Source organism: Punica granatum, chromosome 4 (genome assembly GCF_007655135.1).
Source record: "Punica granatum isolate Tunisia-2019 chromosome 4, ASM765513v2, whole genome shotgun sequence".
Classification (NCBI taxonomy): Eukaryota; Viridiplantae; Streptophyta; class Magnoliopsida; order Myrtales; family Lythraceae; genus Punica; species Punica granatum.
Window position 1 is genome coordinate 33,769,897 of NC_045130.1, and position 17,739 is coordinate 33,787,635.

Sequence of the window (17,739 nt, forward strand, 5' to 3'; positions counted from 1 at the left end):
TCATCACCGACTTCTTCTCGAATCCACTTTTAAGTTCTTCCCCTGCTAAGTTTAAAGTTCGAATTGTGTCTTCTCAATCTCTCAACACCATGTTGTTCAAAGTTCTTCATCTCTATCTTCAAAATTTAGTTTCGACTTCGTATCCATCTCCAAGATTCATCCCCAAAATCAAAGATAGTTATTTGTTGAGATGGCAACGGAGGCCAACGCCGCCCACAAAATCATGAATAAAGACTTCGTCACAGGAGTCAGGACCTCGTCAAACTCAATTGGTTTGATGGCATCGACTTTAACTAGTGGAAGGACAAGATACTTCTTCTCCTCACTGTCCTGATCGTTGGATATGTCATGGATCCAATACTGAGACCGCTGAAAATGCCGTTCTCGAGGAAGTTGCAAATGGCCGAACAAAAGAAGAAGCCTGAAGAAGACGAATTCACATGTCGAGGACACTTCGTTAACACATTATCCAATCGTTTATCCGATCTCTACATGTCCATCAGATCACCGGTGAAAATTAGGAAGGCAATTGAGTAGAAATAAACACCAAGCTTCAATTTTTGCCCTTAGGGTTAGCGAAAAAGAAAGATCATATCTTAGTGGATATGACGATTCGGTCTAGTAGATTATGTATCCCTTTCATAATTAAATACCCTTAAGGAAACTCGAAAGGGTGATGGTAAATAAAAAAAAATGTGTAGTGCAGTGGCACATGTCTTTGCCAGGTAATCGAAAGGTTACGGGCTCGATATTAAATAGGACTTCTCGTGCCTCTTTATTAGCTAATTATGATTTCTATTTCATTATATTGGCTCGCGAACCTTCTTTATAACTGAAAAGGCAGATAAATTAATTTTGGAATAAATCAAATTTCGATATGACAAAACGCTCTCGTTCAATATTAAGGTGATAAAAAATGTTGTATTTTTTTAAAAAATAAGTTGTAACGCACGCCTACACCTGGTAATCAAAAGGTTCTAATTTCGATACTCAGTGGAATTATTCATGTCATTTTATTGGCCATTAGAATTTATATTTCATTGTACTAGGCATTAGAACTTTCCTTATAACTGAAAAAAAAAATTATTAAATGTTTTTAACCCTTTATTTTCCTTTTTTCTTTCTTCTTATAAACTAATTCATTAAATTAATTGGCGTTAGTCTTATTGGCAAATAAAAACTATATTACATTTTTTACATTGATTGAGTAGTTGTTTGTACCAAAAATCATATATTTTTTTCACAATAAATATGAACTTTTTGGATTCTTTATTTTCCAAAAGAAATTATTTTCACTAAAGAAAAATAACTTTTTTTCAGTAAAATAAATTTCATAATTGACAATTGTTGTGATATTAATTATGAAAATAATATAAATTCACAGAAATGATGAGGGCTCTCTTGTAATTTTAGATGAGCCAACTCCCGACCAAGAAATGTTGCAGAGCCGTCGACGGAGGAAACGGAAACCTCCAACTCCGGCGAGGAGCAGAGGAACAAGAACCCCGTGCGGATTCCCCAAACCCTAATGACTTCATCCGCTCAGCGGAGCTGGTCCTCCCATGGCTGGCTTCGTCAGAGCTCGCATACGTCTCCCTGACATGCAAAGCCCTCCACCGAGCCGCCAAGTCCCTCACCCTCCGCCGATCCTTGGACGCTTCCAGGGGCTTCGAGAAGTTCCCTGTACCTTTCGTCAACTCCGTCGATGACCTTCCTTACGCCTACTTCCTCTACGGTCCGTCGCAGCTCCTCCACTCGCTCGACCGCCAGCCCTGGGGCTCCGTAAGCCCCCACTCGGCCGTTACCAACTCACACATGGCCGACGCGGCCAGTGGGGACGTGCGTGTGGGCTGTGATTGCGAGAGATGCGGTGGCGGCGGCAGCTCATGCCCTTGCCTGAGCTTGGAGGGGTTGGATGGAGTGGCGACTGAGTGTGGACCGAGCTGTGGGTGCGAATCGGAGTGCGGGAATCGGATTACTCAGAGCGGAGTCTCAGTGAAGTTGAAGATCGCGCGGGTTCGGGGGAAAGGTTGGGGATTGTTTGCTGATCAGCTCATCAGGGAAAGACAATTTGTCTGCGAGTATGCAGGTAGAAAAATCTGATCTTTACCCACTCGAATAAGCATATGATTCGTTTATTCAATTGCATTTGAAGTGGGGAGATGGAGCTTTTAGTTGATTGTGGCTTCGATTTGATCGGTCTCTAGATGATTTTGTGCTCTGTTGATCGGTTTCTTGTTGGCATTGGTTGTTCAGTTCGAGTTTGGTCGCATTTGGATCGTTAAATCGATTGTTAAATCGATTGACATAACGTAGGACGGACGACGGGCAGCTTGTGACTAGAAAAAAAGATCGGAAATGGTAGGAAGAGAACACGGATGCGAACTGATGATGAACTTATGCCAGTGTTGATGTCATGTCCGGTCCTGTATGAAGGAAAGAAAATCAAAGTGGAATGGAGTCACCATTTAAACCGAACTGTTTGATGTGGTGGTGAATCTGTATTCTTCTTGTTTTGAACTTTGTATGCTGCTCTGGAGCAAATTGCGGTGCGAACATTAAGCCGTACCGGCATGAACGTCTTCCTCTCTACAGAGAAATCAAAAGTAAGTGTAACGGAATAGTCTTCCTCTCTACAGGGAAATCAAAAGTAAGAGTAACGGAATTGATATGGCGATTCCATTGCATTCAATCTGCATTTCATCGTACCATATCCTTAATAGGATCTGCGTAAATCACGACAGAAGTGCACTGACTCCCAATTAGTCCCCCCTATGAGTGAATTCTCTACGTTCTTTTCCCAGTTAATATGTTTAATACATTGATTTCTGTTATCAGTTTTATCAACTTTCAATTCTAAGTAGGTATGAGTACGGAAATGGTCCGTTTTCGGAACATCATTTCTGATTTTGATGAGCTTTAACAGGAGAGCTATTAACGACCAAAGAAGCTCAGAGGCGGCAACAAGAGTACGACCGACTCTCCTCGACAGGCCACTTCTCCTCTGCCCTTCTAGTCGTGAGGGAGCATCTTCCATCTGGTAAGGCCTGCCTAAGGCTCAACATTGATGCCACGAGGGTCGGGAACGTTGCCCGCTTCATCAACCACTCCTGTGACGGAGGAAACTTGTCCACGGTGCTCATGAGAAGTACCGGAGCTTTGCTTCCTCGCCTCTGCTTTTTCGCTTCAAGAAACATAGCACGAGATGAAGAGCTGAGCTTCAGCTATGGGGAGACAAGGCCGAGGCCCGACTCAGAGAGCCGGCCGTGCTTCTGCTTCTGCGGCGCATCTTCTTGTTCTGGGACTCTCCCATCAGAGCACACTTGAAGCAATGACTCTCTCTCTCCTCTTCTCATTGCCCCGTCTACCTCAGCGGCTAAGTGTAAGAGCGACTATTTTTCGGCTTGTATCGGCGTTAACTTATAGCGAATGCTAATGTATATCTTCGGAACATGATAACTTGGGGAATAATCTTTTTCATATTCTATGCAATGACAATAGAGTACGTATGCTCAGCTTCGGGGCTGAAATAGCTTTCGCTTTCGTATTTGGAAGCAACTTATTCTTTTGCAAACCGAAGATTCCAGCATCGGAAACCGGAATAAAGCCGACGACAGATTTACGAAATAAAGAACCCCGAAAACTCAAAATCATTCAACCGAACATTCCTTCGACTTGAAGGCAAAGCATCTTTATCTCGAGCGGCCAAAAACACTTGGGAAAGAAGAAAAATAAATAAATGAATGAATTAAAAATTAAGGAAGTTGACTGTGTCTTCGTAATAATAAGATCCGCAAGTTATGAACAAAACCGCTAGCAGGACCCACTGGTTTTCTGAAAATCTAGAACCTCTCTCTTTATATGCCATTCTTGTGGAAGTAACAGAAACAAAAGTCCATTAAAAAAAAAAACTAACTCTACATCTTTAGATCGAAACCACGGAAAGTCGATGGTCGCGGGGCCTCCTGGACGGTCGACCCCATGGTCATAGAAATTCCTAAAGGAAACTGTAAAGAGACCACGGAAAAGATGTATCCGCGGAACTCAGGGCCGGAAGCTAAGAACTATATATTTATAATATTTAAGGAGCAAAGCTAGCAGCTGCTGGTCTCCATAACCTGCGGGCCTAAGTACTCGATCCCGTCCATCTGCGAGTTCTCAGGCATGTCGATTTCTTCCAACCACCCATAGGACTTGCCATCTTCTATGCCCGGACAAGTCTCTCCACCTGCATTTTCATGGAACTTGGAAGTTAAGTCTTCGACCCATTCGGCGCAGACTTCGGAGATCAATACTCGAAGAGAAATTATAGAATGCTTCTGCAGACATCAGTTTTCTATATCGAGCAATTGGGATTCAGATGAAAACCGAGCCGAAAAAAGCTAAGATTAATGTTGTGAGGCCACTGACCGGGATCCGCACAACTGTCTCGTAAAATTAGACAGGATCCGGCATTGTGTGAATTTCATCATACCCTCGGTTTAAAATAATTTGTTTCGGTCCTTAGTCCATGGCATATAGATCATTGCCGTACATAGCAGGATTTACAAAGACCCAAAAGATTAACAAAACCATTTATTATCAATTTATGCTGCTAAAGTTATTTATTCAATTTTTTTGTATATTAAAAAATTCTGGAACACTGTGAGCATATGTCCACGTTCATTGAAACACATTAAAAATATGTAAGAAAAGGAAAGGTACAAAGGTACCAGGTTGTCATTATAATTAAAAGAATCTAGAATGCGGGAAAATAAAGATGATGAAGCAGATCGCATCATTTGTCAATGCATTTGGTTAATTCATCACATGCCGTTTCTGAAAATAAAAATTTCCCCCCATCTCCTGAAACACATGCACAAGAGGAACCAAACATGTACATGCCTACGAGTCAGAATCCTGTAATTTTTAGACAACTACTGAAGGCGAGTCACGTAAAAGTCGTGTTTGGTTCGATAGAATGCCATAATAAACCATGCCAAACTTAAACTGCGATTCCACTATTGGAGATTATATTATTTTAGGCGAAACATGGACTTTCAGACGAAAATCCCGGAAATGGAAGAGTTTAGCTTACTTGAGAAGGCGCTGTAAGGAAACTCTTTATAATATGAGCAATCACGACCATCTTCCTTTGAATAGGGAGGCCCGATAACGTCAAGAATCGCGGATGGTGTACGAGCTGTGAACGCGTGGATGTTGCCTCCTGTTGTTGGATACAGCACGGAAGAATTACAAGGTGCTGTTAAGATGCCATCAGCTTTAACATTCGCCAGTCTCACTGCAAATGCACTAAACTCGATCAGAAAATTGCCCTGAGATTATTATCTTATTAATAATCGTGATCAAGTTTCTTCCTTGTGCATATTATGAAAGGTACGGTAGGCTTACAATGAGAAGGTGCACTGGAGGCATTTGATGAATCAATGGGGTCCGCCCAATCGTATGACTTGATGTGCATCGAACCTAATAAGAGTTTATTAAACACGGTCATCCCGGGATGGTTGTGGAGAGGAATCACGCCGCCAGAAGGTAGAAAGAATATACACAACTGTTAAGGAAGAAGCAAAAACAAAACGATATTAGCCATTTCAGTAAAAATTATGCAATGAGCATTGCGATGTTTTTTCTTTTTTGGTGAAAAATATTTTTGTATACACGGAAGTTGATATTCTTTGCGGCAAATAAACTAAAAAACAACGAAGTTTTAACAAAGTGAGAAGTACATCACAGCGGGATTGTCAATCTTACCGAGAAATTGTCACACTTGCATATGGTAGTATATGTGACCCTGGGAACCCCTTTGACTCCATTTTTGGTCTTGAAGAACTGAAGCTCCTCACTTAGCCCGACATCTTCGGGTTTCATGTTATCTGCAACATTGTGAAAGGGGCTATTGTCTGAGCGACCTCAAGCAAATTAAGTCACACTAAATTCACTGCAATTCAAATAAACCAAGTAACCACATTCGATATATCTAGAGGGACAAATAGAAAGGTCATGAGGGGCTCAATTCGATTCACCAGTTCGCTCATCTAGATTATCGGGACCTTTTACAAGACAACCCTAAGGCAATGAGATTCCACTCAGAGCTATGGATCAAATGGATCCCATCCGAATTCTTTCATGTGATTGGCTTCAGTCATCTATGCTACAAGAGCATGCAATATTACTCGATTAGTCCAAAAAATCTATCTTTCCACATATCTTCCCACATGATGCTAAGCAATGAACAAGCTTCAATAAGTGCAGTATGACATAGAAATCCAAACACTCGAAAATAAGTACCCGACTTGTTTCGATCCAAACAATTCCTATCCAATATCACTAAGGCAATAACCAAAATTTCGAAACTTCTAAAATTAAACACATCCCCGTTCAACTAGATATCAACCTGAGCTCTTGTATTCACTCCAAGTTCGTTCCATTTTCGTGAAACCGGCCCCCATCGATCTCCCGTTTCCGCAATGGACAGAAGCACTTATTGTGGCTATCCTACACCCCGTATTCTAAATGGTTCGGCAGTAGCATTATCACCATATATATCAAAGCATTTTAGCTCCGAATTGAATCTCAAAGATGCCATTTTCATTGGGATCAATCCCACACTCTCCATATAGATTTCCCATAAAAAAAATCAAATTTAATACAGGCTTACCAAATAATAAGCAACTACCGTAATAACTCACCGAGAATGCGGGAGAGCCGCTGCACGTCCTCCGGTGGCGGGACGGTCCCGGGGCCCTTGAATATGTCCCGGCACGCATCGAACAGCTCCTGGAGGGCAATCGGGAGCGGCGGGACCCTCCGCTTCACCCTCCTGATGTATCGCTTCTTCTTTATAACCTTAGTATTGGTGATGTACCCAACCTTGTGGCCACCATTGTTAATGTTACTCCCATGGCTATGATGCTGACCCACCATTCCCGCCCCTATCCTCATCTAATCTCCTCTTCGGACCCCCAACAACAGAAAATAACGAAACCCAACAATTCCGCGGATGATCCGAAGCCTTCAGCACCAGAAAGGAACGAACTTGTCGGGTGAATCTCTCTGGGGACGGGGTGGTTGATCTGAGGATGCGAAACACAGTGATGGTGAGTGGTGAGAGGTGAGAGAACAGTGCGGGTGAAGGGGCAGGGACAGAGACACCATAAATAAGGAGGGGACAGACAGTGGGAGAAGAGCAAAACCAGGGGCCATGGAGGAAGCAGAGAAGTTTCTCTTTCCTTATTCCATTGAAAAGAATTTCTGGGTGGCGGAGAGAAAATGGTTTTGGAATGTAAAAATCGAAACTTTTTTATTTTTATTATTTATTATTGATAATTCCAGTTCTTCCCGCCCCTAAGTTTGAGAAGAAAACTGTCGGTAAAGCCACCCCCGGTTTTGTGAGCGACATCCATAATGCAAGGTGGGGTGGGGTGGGGTTGGTCTTGGTCCGGTCCGGTCTTCCAGAACCCCCGAGAAAATGGGTTAGTTACAGTGTAGTCCCTGTAGTTTTGGTAAAGTCTCAACATGCACCCTGTAGTTCGGGTTGTCTCGGTTTGCCGACCCGAATCTTTAGTCGCGTTCGGTTCAAGCGCTCGAGGTGGGGTTAGTATATGTGAGAGCTTCGGTTTCTCCATTTCGCCTCTCGAAATCCTGATTTTGCAAGTACTCAATACATTTGATCACTGGAAAATTGATTTCGGTTCGAGACCCTAATTTTACAAGTATATTGTATAGATTATAGTCATGGCACCGCTTTCCTTGTCAAGAGTCGTATGGATATGCAACTCTCTTGAAAAAAATCCGTCTTCCGAAACAGACGACAGTATAGCGCAATCAGAATAAATGAAATGATATATAGATGGTAATATTGGAAAATTATACCTCCTTCCATTCCATGGTTTCAAACTATCCGTAACGAATCACGCAAATGATAGCGTCTTTGCATGGGCGGTTTTTGAAGTATCGAGGGGCCAAATTGAGGCCAGGCTAGATTGCATTCAGACTGCAATTAATAGCATACTGCTAGACGTACGTAAATGTCAAAGTTGAAAGGGGGAGGGAGAAAGAAAAAGTTGCATTGTTGACCAAAAAGAAAGAGTCATGCAAATGGTGAAGCTAAAAAGGGCTGTCCAAATTGGATGGATAAGGTATCGCATCATTTCTTTACTTGGGGGGGTTCGAGGTTGGCTGGATTCTGACCAAATCACTGTTTCTGTTCGGTGTTTGTTTTTGGTAATGTTTAGGAGAAAATTCTTAAATAATCTTTATCAAAAGATAATACTAAACAACAGGTAAGATTCCTAATTTTCTTTTTCCGTAAAATGGCGAATTTTCTCGATCTTTTAAGTAACATCAATCTCTATCGACCTGTCTCTGACTACGGGAGGTTTTGAGAAAATTCTGCCGATAAAAATTCCTAGTGGCAATGAGAAAGAGAATGTAAAATAGTAATAATTAAAAAGTTTGAAGTTCGATTATTGTGATATATTTATTCATATTGTTTTATTAATCATTATGATATATATTTTTATAGTATGTTTATGAACTTTTTTTTAATAACAAAAAAAAATTATTGACAATAAATTAACAAAAATTGGAATATAATACTTGCATGCTTAAAAAACAGCTTCATTCATCTGTTATAATTTTTCCCACGTCACGTAATAGGCAAGATTCCTGAAGAGGCATTGTTATTTTACCGTGTGCCGAAAGAATGTCCCACCATTTCCTTTTTTTTTTTTTCCCTGTTATTCATTGTCCCACTCCGACCATTTCTTTATTCTTTCTATGTTTTTTTTAAGTAAAACGATGTTGTAGCCATTTGCATGTTTCTGCATGTGATATGTAATCCATTTGCTTGACTTTAGGAACGTCGCATGTACATGCACTTATTGGATGTAGCCCGGCATGTAGCGATTTATCGGGTTAGAGTCGGGCTTCCGCTTTGCGTGCATCATTATTCACTCGGGGAGGCTTTTTATGACCGTCCATAATCACATTCAAACACATAATGCTAAGAATGACTTCCGAGATAATCCTCAAAGTATAGTAGGAATTAGTAACCACAATTTCCTGCCCTCACGATATTCCAATAAATTTCCTTTTACCTTATCCAATATTGGTCGGGACGTTATTTCGGATTTTTGTTTTACTTGATTCGGGCATCGTACATATATCGAGTAAATCGAGACTACATCAAGCTCGTACTCATGGCATGTAAAAATCATTATCTTGTCTCGACTATTAACTTTTGAGCAGTAAATCAATATAAATTAGAGAGAGGGGATAGTGTAGTAGTCTTAATTAGAAATTAATGTTGTATTTGGTTTTAGAGTTAAATATAGTTGAATTTTGATTTTAATTGAGTTGTAATGATTATGTTGTCGAATTATGCTAAAAAATGTGAAAAAAAAGTAATGAATAGTTGAGAGAAAGTAATAATTGTGTTGTTAAATTTTGGAAAAAGTAATTAATAGTTAAGAGAAAGTAATGATTAGTTGATAAAAAGTAACGATTGTGTTGTTAAATTGTGGAAAAAATAATGAATAGTTGAAAGAAATAATGATTGTGTTGTTGAATTGAAAATAAGTGGAGTTAAGTGGAGCGGAGTTAAAATTAAAATTAAAATTTGTTTGTGAAACCAAACAAATCCTAGAGATTTCACATGTAATTCTCATAAATAGTAATATTAATTCACATCTTTATATTTTTGTTTCTTTTACTGTTGGGAATTATAATCTCACATTGAAGGATCTTCTTTCTCTATGCTTTTAGCTTCTATATCCCTGTATAAATCATCCAAGCGCTGTTTGATGAGCCTGCGTAGTATTAGGTAGTTGGTCAGGTAAAGGCTGACCAAGCCAATGATGCTTAGCTGGTCTTTTCGGATGATCAGCCACACTGGGACTTTTTCATTGTAAAGGAATTCGATGCTTTTCCTATTTCTCATATCTATTGAACCCGCTTGCCCTAAGGCAGAATGCCCGAGTAAGGCAAGCAACAGGAGTGCAGAGAAAAGGAGACCTGGTGAAACTCTCTTCCATGTCTCTTTCTCTTATAAAAGATATTGTAAGAGCACGGGAAGTGTAAAAAGGTAAAAAGGTACTGTCAGTGGACTTATTTTTTTCCTCTTAACTTAAGGGTTTGGCACGAGTTAGCGGGAGAAAAGGTTTTAAGTAAGGGGGTCTTTCAATCGCAAACAGAAGACGGATCTCAGACACACAAGGTTTATATGAGACTTGGATACCACAACTTATTAACTTGAGTTTTTAAGTGGAAATGATCCCAAGTCCGTATAAACCCGATGGAAATTTAATATGGTATCAGAGTGGGTAATGCTTCTACATGTCCACGTGAACTCACATTATTACGCTGACCCAATATCGAGAGCAGCCAAAAGAGCGTCTCATGTTAGTCCCCCCTCGCCCGAGCACGGAAAATGAGCCAAGCTCAAGGCCAGCTGTTGAGGGCGGGTGTTTAAGGACACGTGACAACGTGTAGGCAAAAATAGACCACACGTTGCACGTGAGGGCTGGTGTTAAGAATTACAAAATCTCAGCCCGATGAAAATTTAACATGATATCAGAGCGGGTTACACTTCCGCGTACCTATGTGGGTTCACACTACGCCGATCCAATATCGAGAACAACCAAAAGAGCGCCTCGTGCAAGTCTCCTCTCATCCGAGCACAGAAGATGAGCTCAGCTCAAGGCCAATTGTTGAGGGCGGGTGTTCAACGGCACTTGACAACGTATATGCAAAAATAAACCACATGTTACACGTGAGGGCGGGTATTAAGAATTGCAAAATCTCACATGGAAAAGATGAAAGAACAACCATTGGCTTATATGAGATTTAGATACCACCACTTATCAGCTTGAACTTTTAAGTGGATATGGGCCGATGTCCATATGAGCCCAATGAAAATTTAATATGGTATCAGAGCGGGTTACGCTTCTGCGTGTCCATGTGAGCTCATATTACGCCGACCCAATATCGAGAGTAGCTAAAAGAGCGACTGGTGTTAGCTCCCCACTGCTCGAGCACAGAAGAAGAGCCCGGCTCGAGGTCAATTGTTGAGGGCGGGTGATTAAGGACACGTGACAATGTGTAGGCAAATGATCACATGTTGCACGTGAGAGCAGGTGTTGAGGAGTAAAATAAAATAAAAATCCCATATCGGAAAAGAAAAAGAAAATTCATGGATTAATATACGGCTTGTGTATCACCACTTAGAAGTTTGAGCTTTTAAGTGGATATGCATCCAAACTCATATGAGCCCAATGAAAATTTAATATTTACTAATTCCATGGAAACATTTCTTGTAATCGAAAGGATAAAATCAACAATAGAAATGAAAGGTTTGTTTGTTTTCAAGGTTAAAATCACAAAAATTTTAATTTTAACTTTGACTCAACACACTACACAATAAAAATATATATTTTTCAAGTCAAAAATTTTAATTTTAACTTTAACTCAACACACTACACAATATTTATCATTTTCCACAATTAAAATCAAAATTACTTTAATTCTAAAATCAAACGCACCGTAATTGTATCCGTGGATGTGCATGTGTAGATTTCATATGGCTGGATACAGATAGATTGGTCAAAGGCAATAAATATCTAAGGGGGGGCAGGCAGCGCCTGCTAGATATTTGTGTCAATTACCGAATTTAGCAATTTAATTACGCTAATTAGACGGCGGGTAAACTCCTGAGTGGGGTTGGGGGGCCTAGACGTCTAATCTCACCAGCTGTAAGGTGAATGGGATACTTACGCGTAGAGGTGGGTCCCCAATTAAGCGATAAAAAAAGAGAAGGTAGGACCCAAAGAAACTCAAGTGGGACCCACATGATCAGATTCAACCTTCAACCAAAACACGCCAAAAGAAAATAATAAATATCCTAAAAACATACGTACTATTCAATTTTTTTTAATTTAATACGAATTTTAAATTTTTTTAAAAAAAATATAAAATTTTAAATCTTTTCTAATCTAGCACGCGGTCTCCTTCCGTCCATTCGCTGTCGTTAAATTGCTTATGTGACCATTAAATTTGACTCGTTAACCGTTAATTGTTACGTATCACCGTATCATTGGTTTTCCTTTTCCCTTCAACCCTATGTATTTTTCATTAACGGCCAATGATATAGTTACACGTGACAATTAACGGTCAATGAGTCAAATTTAACGGCCACGGAAGCAACTCACAGTGGAGAATGGACGGAAGGAGACGGCGTGCTAGATTAGGAAAGATTTTGAAATTTTGTGTTTTTTTAAAAAAAAATTAAAATTCATGCTTGATTAGGAAATTTTTGAATAGTACGTTTTTTTTTAGGTTATTTATCCCAAAGAAAAGGCCAAAAAAATAATAAAGTTGAACTTTATTGTAACCCACCAATTGAATTTTCACAATGCCGTTATTTTTTCCCCTCGAGTATTTTTACCGCCAATTTCCACCAGAAGTTTCCATTTCATCTATCAATTTTGCCCCTCCGTCAACACCCTTAGTGGAAATATAACATGGTTAGTAACGTGAAGATCTAAGTAGTTGATAATCCTCCCTCACTCGTTCATGTCGTGACTGCATTTTCCGTTTGTTCCTCGAGATAATACATCGGACCCCGAACTGCACATAACCACCCTTTGTTCACACTCTCCCACTCCATTGAATCAATCACTGCCCTGTTCTTTCCCTGTCCATCGAAGAAACAACATGGAATTGAATTGGATGCTCATTAATCAGATTCCGTTGCCTGAAGCTACGGTTTCAGCTGAGGGCTCAGAGATCTGGAGCTGAGAACATGCTAAGCTCTCCAGCTCCACTCGGTCTTCCACTTTTCTGCTACCGAGTCCCCCAGCAGGACCGTATGTGCTCAATGCAGCACGGGTCCAACGGCGGGTGGCCTCCGCCCTCCCCGCGGTTCTGCCACGCCAGAACAAGAGCCTCAGCGGCAGCGGGAGCGACACAGAATTCGATTGGAAAAAAAAAATATATATTTGAAATACAAAATGACATGATTTTTGCATGTCTTATTAAAATATAGTATTTTTGTCACCGTTTGGCACACATAGGTAGCCATGTCACATATCCGTCAATGGTGTTGACGGAAGGGCAAAATTGGTAGACGGAATGGAAAAGTTTGGAGGAAATCAATGGCAAAATTATTCAAGGGATAGATGGTGACATTATGAAAATTAGAGAATGACAGTAAAGTTTAACTCACAAAAAAAAAAATGTATAGCTCGATTTGGATAGTATTTTGTTATAGGAATGGGTCCGGGATGGGGATGCAATGGGACGGTTTTTGGTGCTAATAAGACTGTTTCGAACTTTTGGAAATGTAATTTCTCCAAATTGAAATTGATTTGAAAACCATATATGACGAGAACAAAATATTTTCGGTAAAAAAACTTTTCGCTCGGATAACCGAACTACTCCAAATTAAGAAAATTTGCTGCGTTTGGTTTCAAAGTAGGATTTTAAAATCAGATTTTGATTTTGAAAAAAATTGGTATAAATGAGACTCACCCTTTGACTTTGTATGAGTTATTTTGTTTTATTGTGGAAAAAGAGTGGTATAAATGGAGCTCACTCTTTAATTTTGTATAAATTATTTTATTTTGTTGTGGATAGAATTAAGTTAAAGTAGGATTTTAAAATCTTATTATGAAACCAAACAAGTCATTAATCATTAGCGTCTAAATTTATAATATTTAGAAGTTCAAAAAGAATCACCCAAAATAAGGAAAACAAAAAACTAAAACAAACGTTCGTTTACTTAGAATCAAAGTTCCACAAAGTTTCATTTTACATAATCGACCGTAATTGATTTTCAGCTAAATGCGAGTTTTAGCACTCGGAGAGAAAGTCGGAGTTGTCCCTTTTATTATGATTTGAATTTTGACGAGTTATTTATTTCCAATTCTTTATTTTTATTGCTTTATTTATTAGAATATTTTTTTTCGCTGAATAAAAGGCTAGGTCGGGTTATTAGCTCACCGTGACTGCCCCAACTAAGGGAACCTAACCGCCACGGAATGTTCCTTTCGCCATAGCTCGCTGAGACTTTTATCCCAACTTGGTCACCGCAGCCCCACCAACACACTAGTAAATTAAGTCAAAGCCCACTGGATCAAGCATTATGGGTCGACCACCGCCATCCCATAATACACCCACATAGTAGCGAGCTCTACGTTCTCAGTGAGGTTCGAACTCGTGATGTTCAAGTGGAACGCTTGATACTTAACCATTAGACCACCGTGCTGGTGGTATTTATTAGAATACTTGAATTCCACATTTACTATAACAAAATACATCCAAAAGTTATATATAATAGATTCGGACAGGAGACTAACCGTAGATTTTAAAATTAGACAATCGTAACCATCCTGAAAATCAAATTATTTGAAAATTTAGGGCTTGTTTGGATTAAGAGTTAAAATCACTTTGATTTTAACTTTAACTTTAACTCAACACACTACACAACAAAAATACATATTTCCCAAGTCAAATTTATAATCTCAAATCATTTGTCATTTTCCACAATCAAAATCAAAGTTACTTTAACTCTGAATCTAAATGCAATGTTAAGAACTGAAGGTTTTCCAAAACCAAATTAATTCGGTTTATTAAATTTGATACACAATGTTTACCAAAACTTCTTTTTTTTTTAACACAACCCTGCCTTTTTCTCCTAAAATAGGTAAATACCCACACTACACATGAATTTTATTAATTCCTATTGTAGGTTAAGTGTTGCTTTATTTCATTTTCTCTTACCCATTATTTAAACTGCGCGACTCTTTCATGATAAAAAAATTAAGAATGCGGTACATATTATGACGATCCTCATAATATTTTTTTTTTCTAGTCATCCTCCTAACTCATATTAGTAGAGGTTGTAATTTTATGAACATCCACGGACAATTTTTAAAAACGTGAGTGATAAGAGATGATGGATGCATTTTGTAGAAGGATTTAGTTTTTTTAAACATTAATAAGTATTATGAAGAATATTATAATGTTGAGTATTTTCAAGAGGGATTGCACGTATGTTAGATTTTGGGGAGACAGATTGAGAAAGAAACAAAAACGTGGGAGGACTAGAAAACGGTGGAAGTAAATGAGTACTAGTTTAGATAAAAATAGTGTAGTGCAATGACACACATTTGGTTCCATATTTGATAGAGTTGCACATATTTTTTTATTAGTTATTAATTTTTTTATTTTATTGTATTAGACTCATGAACTTTCTTTATAATTGAAAAAAGAATGGGCACTATTTGATTGAATTTACAATCGTGCCCTTAATTTAAGGGCTCCTATAAATTGAAGCATACGTAGTAATGATCAAAAAACATATGTAGCATGGCTCTTTCCCCATTTTCCTACCCCAAAAAAAAGGTGTAGTAGGGTATTTCGAAAAATTAAAAATTACATCAAAGAAGATTCTTCGTTTTTTTTATAATAGTATACATGGAAATATGTTGTGTTTAATTACCAAAAAAAAAGTGTAGTAGGGTATTTTGACAAATTAAAAATTACATCAAAGAAATATTTTTTTATATAATAGTATATAGGGAAATATGTTAATGTCTTAATTTTAGGGAGAAAAGTACTCTTCTGCTTTTCTCTATTATTTTCTTGGTTGCCACTACGGACGGACCCTGTACTTAGACTAAGAGACGTGATCATTGAAGAGCGAAAAATAAATTATTAAAATTAGAATATGTAAATATTAATAATATTCGCAAATGCCACTTAATGCATCAATTAAAAGGTGCGCCTAAGGCCCCAGCCCCTTGATCCATTCTTAGGCTCGATTGTTTTTTCCAAACCCAAACTCATCTTAGAAGAATCCGGAGGAACATTTTTTTAAAGTTTCTCTTTTTATGAATTACTTTTTTTTTCCCCTTTGGATAGATGTGCATAAATATATATATATATATATATGTATATTTTGGTTGTTGACAGTTATATATGAGCGTTTTTTTTTTGGCTGAATATAAGAACTTCAATCTTTTCCTTACCTTTTTCAGTAAGTGGACCTAACTATAAGATAGATTTACCCTTCTTTTCTAGGATTAAAGATTTTTAAAAAAAAGTGATTTCAAATATTCTCTAATTTATACGTATTCTGAGAAACTCTTGACGTCAAGGGCATGTAAATCTTTTTGTTAATGAGAGTCGCCATATAAGAACGCCCCGTAATAATACGTTGGGCCTCATGACTCGTGGTGTTGTCCAACCTATGACTCAGAATCACGAGATACAGAGTCCGATCTTTATCGGCAGGACTTTTCGTGTCTCTTTATTACCAAAAAAGAAAGAATTCCTTTATCTTTTGAATTGTTTTTACTGATCTCACGATGGAGGTGACAAACAGTGGGAACGATGAAAAAATGATGCCGTAGTTAAAGAAAAATCATTTGAAATTTAAAGCCGTGATAGATCTAGCACTAATGTACAATTATTATACTTTTTAGGATTTTTTTTTCTAAAGTACCTGCAGAAAATTTTAGAAAACATTGAATTAGTATTTGCATCATAACCTGTTTTATGTAAATACAAAATTCATCGATAACCAGCCGTCTACCCAGAAAAGAAAAATCATGGATAGCACAATTTTTAATTTTACTGGGAGAATCTCAAGTAATATTACATATATAATATAATTAGGGAGAAACAATAAAATTCCTAATGTTAATCGTACTGTTATTATAGAAAAATGGAAAAGAAAAAAAAAAGAAAAAAAAAGAAAGAGAGATGGGAATAGAAAATAATGAGGTGCCTGGAAAGCCACCAAGTCTCCATATAAATACTAGAACTTCTTGCTCGTTCGATATCATTTGGAATACGGCTAACGCAAGCAACAAAATTTGTCATGCTTATGAGAGTCCTCGATCCACAAGTTTGTGAGTTCAGCTGCTTATGAGCACACATAGTCCTTGTACTATCCGCATACGTCTTGCACACTCGCAATATATAGATTTGTGAAGTATTCTTATCGATTTGATCGGTGGATCGAATCATAATTGATAGTCGTGTATGATCACGTGACGTCCATCCACCATCGGAAGGTGAAAAAAAGGCTATGGTCCTAAGGCCACCGACGTAATAAGTAATCGAACCACGTGTATCCGAATCGAGTGGAGTTGAGAGCCACGTGGTGCATGGCGCTCACAGCACAGGGAGAGGACTGAGGAGAGCAACGAGGTTTCTTCTCTCTCCACCCTCCAGCACTACTTGCCCAATCCCGGGTAAAGCTGGCCGCCATTTGCCTCTGCCCTGTTAAGTGTTAAGTTGATCACTTGCCTCTTCCCCACCTCCTCCTTTTTTTCTTTTTTCTTTTTAAAATAAATAAATTTCGACTATACTTTTTTATACTTTGTAAAATAGTCAGAGATTTCCTTCCGTTTAAAAATTTAGCCACACACCACCCATTCTTTCATTGACGTGGTACCAAGAGAATATTCACTTTGCCACGTGGATCTCATGTCACAGAACTGCACAAATCGATTCGACACCTTATTTCTTTACCTGAACCAAATCCGATTTAAGAAAAAAAAGAGTAGAAATCAGCGAAAAGAGAGGCAGTGTGACTAATTTCGAAAGAATGAGTACCGCTGATCATTTTATAAATTACATGGGATATTGTCGAAATTTACCTCCATTTTTTTTAATGAATTATAAGGCCAAAGCCCTAAGTTCTATTAATAAAAAGCTAAGGATTACAGAGTC

The 17,739-nt window shown here is 38.5% G+C and overlaps 2 protein-coding genes across 2 annotated transcripts; one reads left to right on the forward strand and one right to left on the reverse strand.

Annotated features, from left to right (window-relative positions):
• Positions 1-1,396: 1,396 nt before the first annotated feature.
• Positions 1,397-3,530, forward strand: LOC116205383 (histone-lysine N-methyltransferase SUVR3). The gene is made up of 2 exons (XM_031537978.1): positions 1,397-2,089; positions 2,927-3,530. Exons 1-2 carry the CDS (start codon positions 1,414-1,416, stop codon positions 3,325-3,327), a joined length of 1,077 nt encoding a protein of 358 aa, XP_031393838.1. The 5' UTR covers positions 1,397-1,413; the 3' UTR covers positions 3,328-3,530.
• Positions 3,531-3,736: 206 nt separating this feature from the next.
• Positions 3,737-7,259, reverse strand: LOC116205384 (plant cysteine oxidase 2-like). Its single transcript, XM_031537979.1, has 5 exons — positions 6,690-7,259; positions 5,752-5,873; positions 5,392-5,551; positions 5,078-5,281; positions 3,737-4,228 (listed from the first exon to the last, which is right to left on the reverse strand). The coding sequence occupies exons 1-5, from the start codon at positions 6,940-6,942 to the stop codon at positions 4,095-4,097; spliced, it is 873 nt and encodes a 290-aa protein (XP_031393839.1). The 5' UTR covers positions 6,943-7,259; the 3' UTR covers positions 3,737-4,094.
• Between the last annotated feature and the right edge of the window lie 10,480 nt (positions 7,260-17,739).

What these genes read in the sequence shown, in the direction of transcription:
- LOC116205384 (XM_031537979.1), bottom strand. Translation starts at nt 6,942, where the DNA reads ATGAGGATAGGGGCGGGAATGGTGGGTCAGCATCATAGCCATGGGAGT. An exon ending in GCAAGTGTGACAATTTCTCG is followed by an intron (nt 5,552 to 5,751) that starts GTAAGATTGACA and finishes CTTCCTTAACAG; the next exon opens with TTGTGTATATTCTTTCTACC. An exon ending in TCCTTACAGCGCCTTCTCAA is followed by an intron (nt 4,229 to 5,077) that starts GTAAGCTAAACT and finishes ATGAAAATGCAG; the next exon opens with GTGGAGAGACTTGTCCGGGC.
- LOC116205383 (XM_031537978.1), top strand. Translation starts at nt 1,414, where the DNA reads ATGAGCCAACTCCCGACCAAGAAATGTTGCAGAGCCGTCGACGGAGGA. An exon ending in ATTTGTCTGCGAGTATGCAG is followed by an intron (nt 2,090 to 2,926) that starts GTAGAAAAATCT and finishes GAGCTTTAACAG; the next exon opens with GAGAGCTATTAACGACCAAA.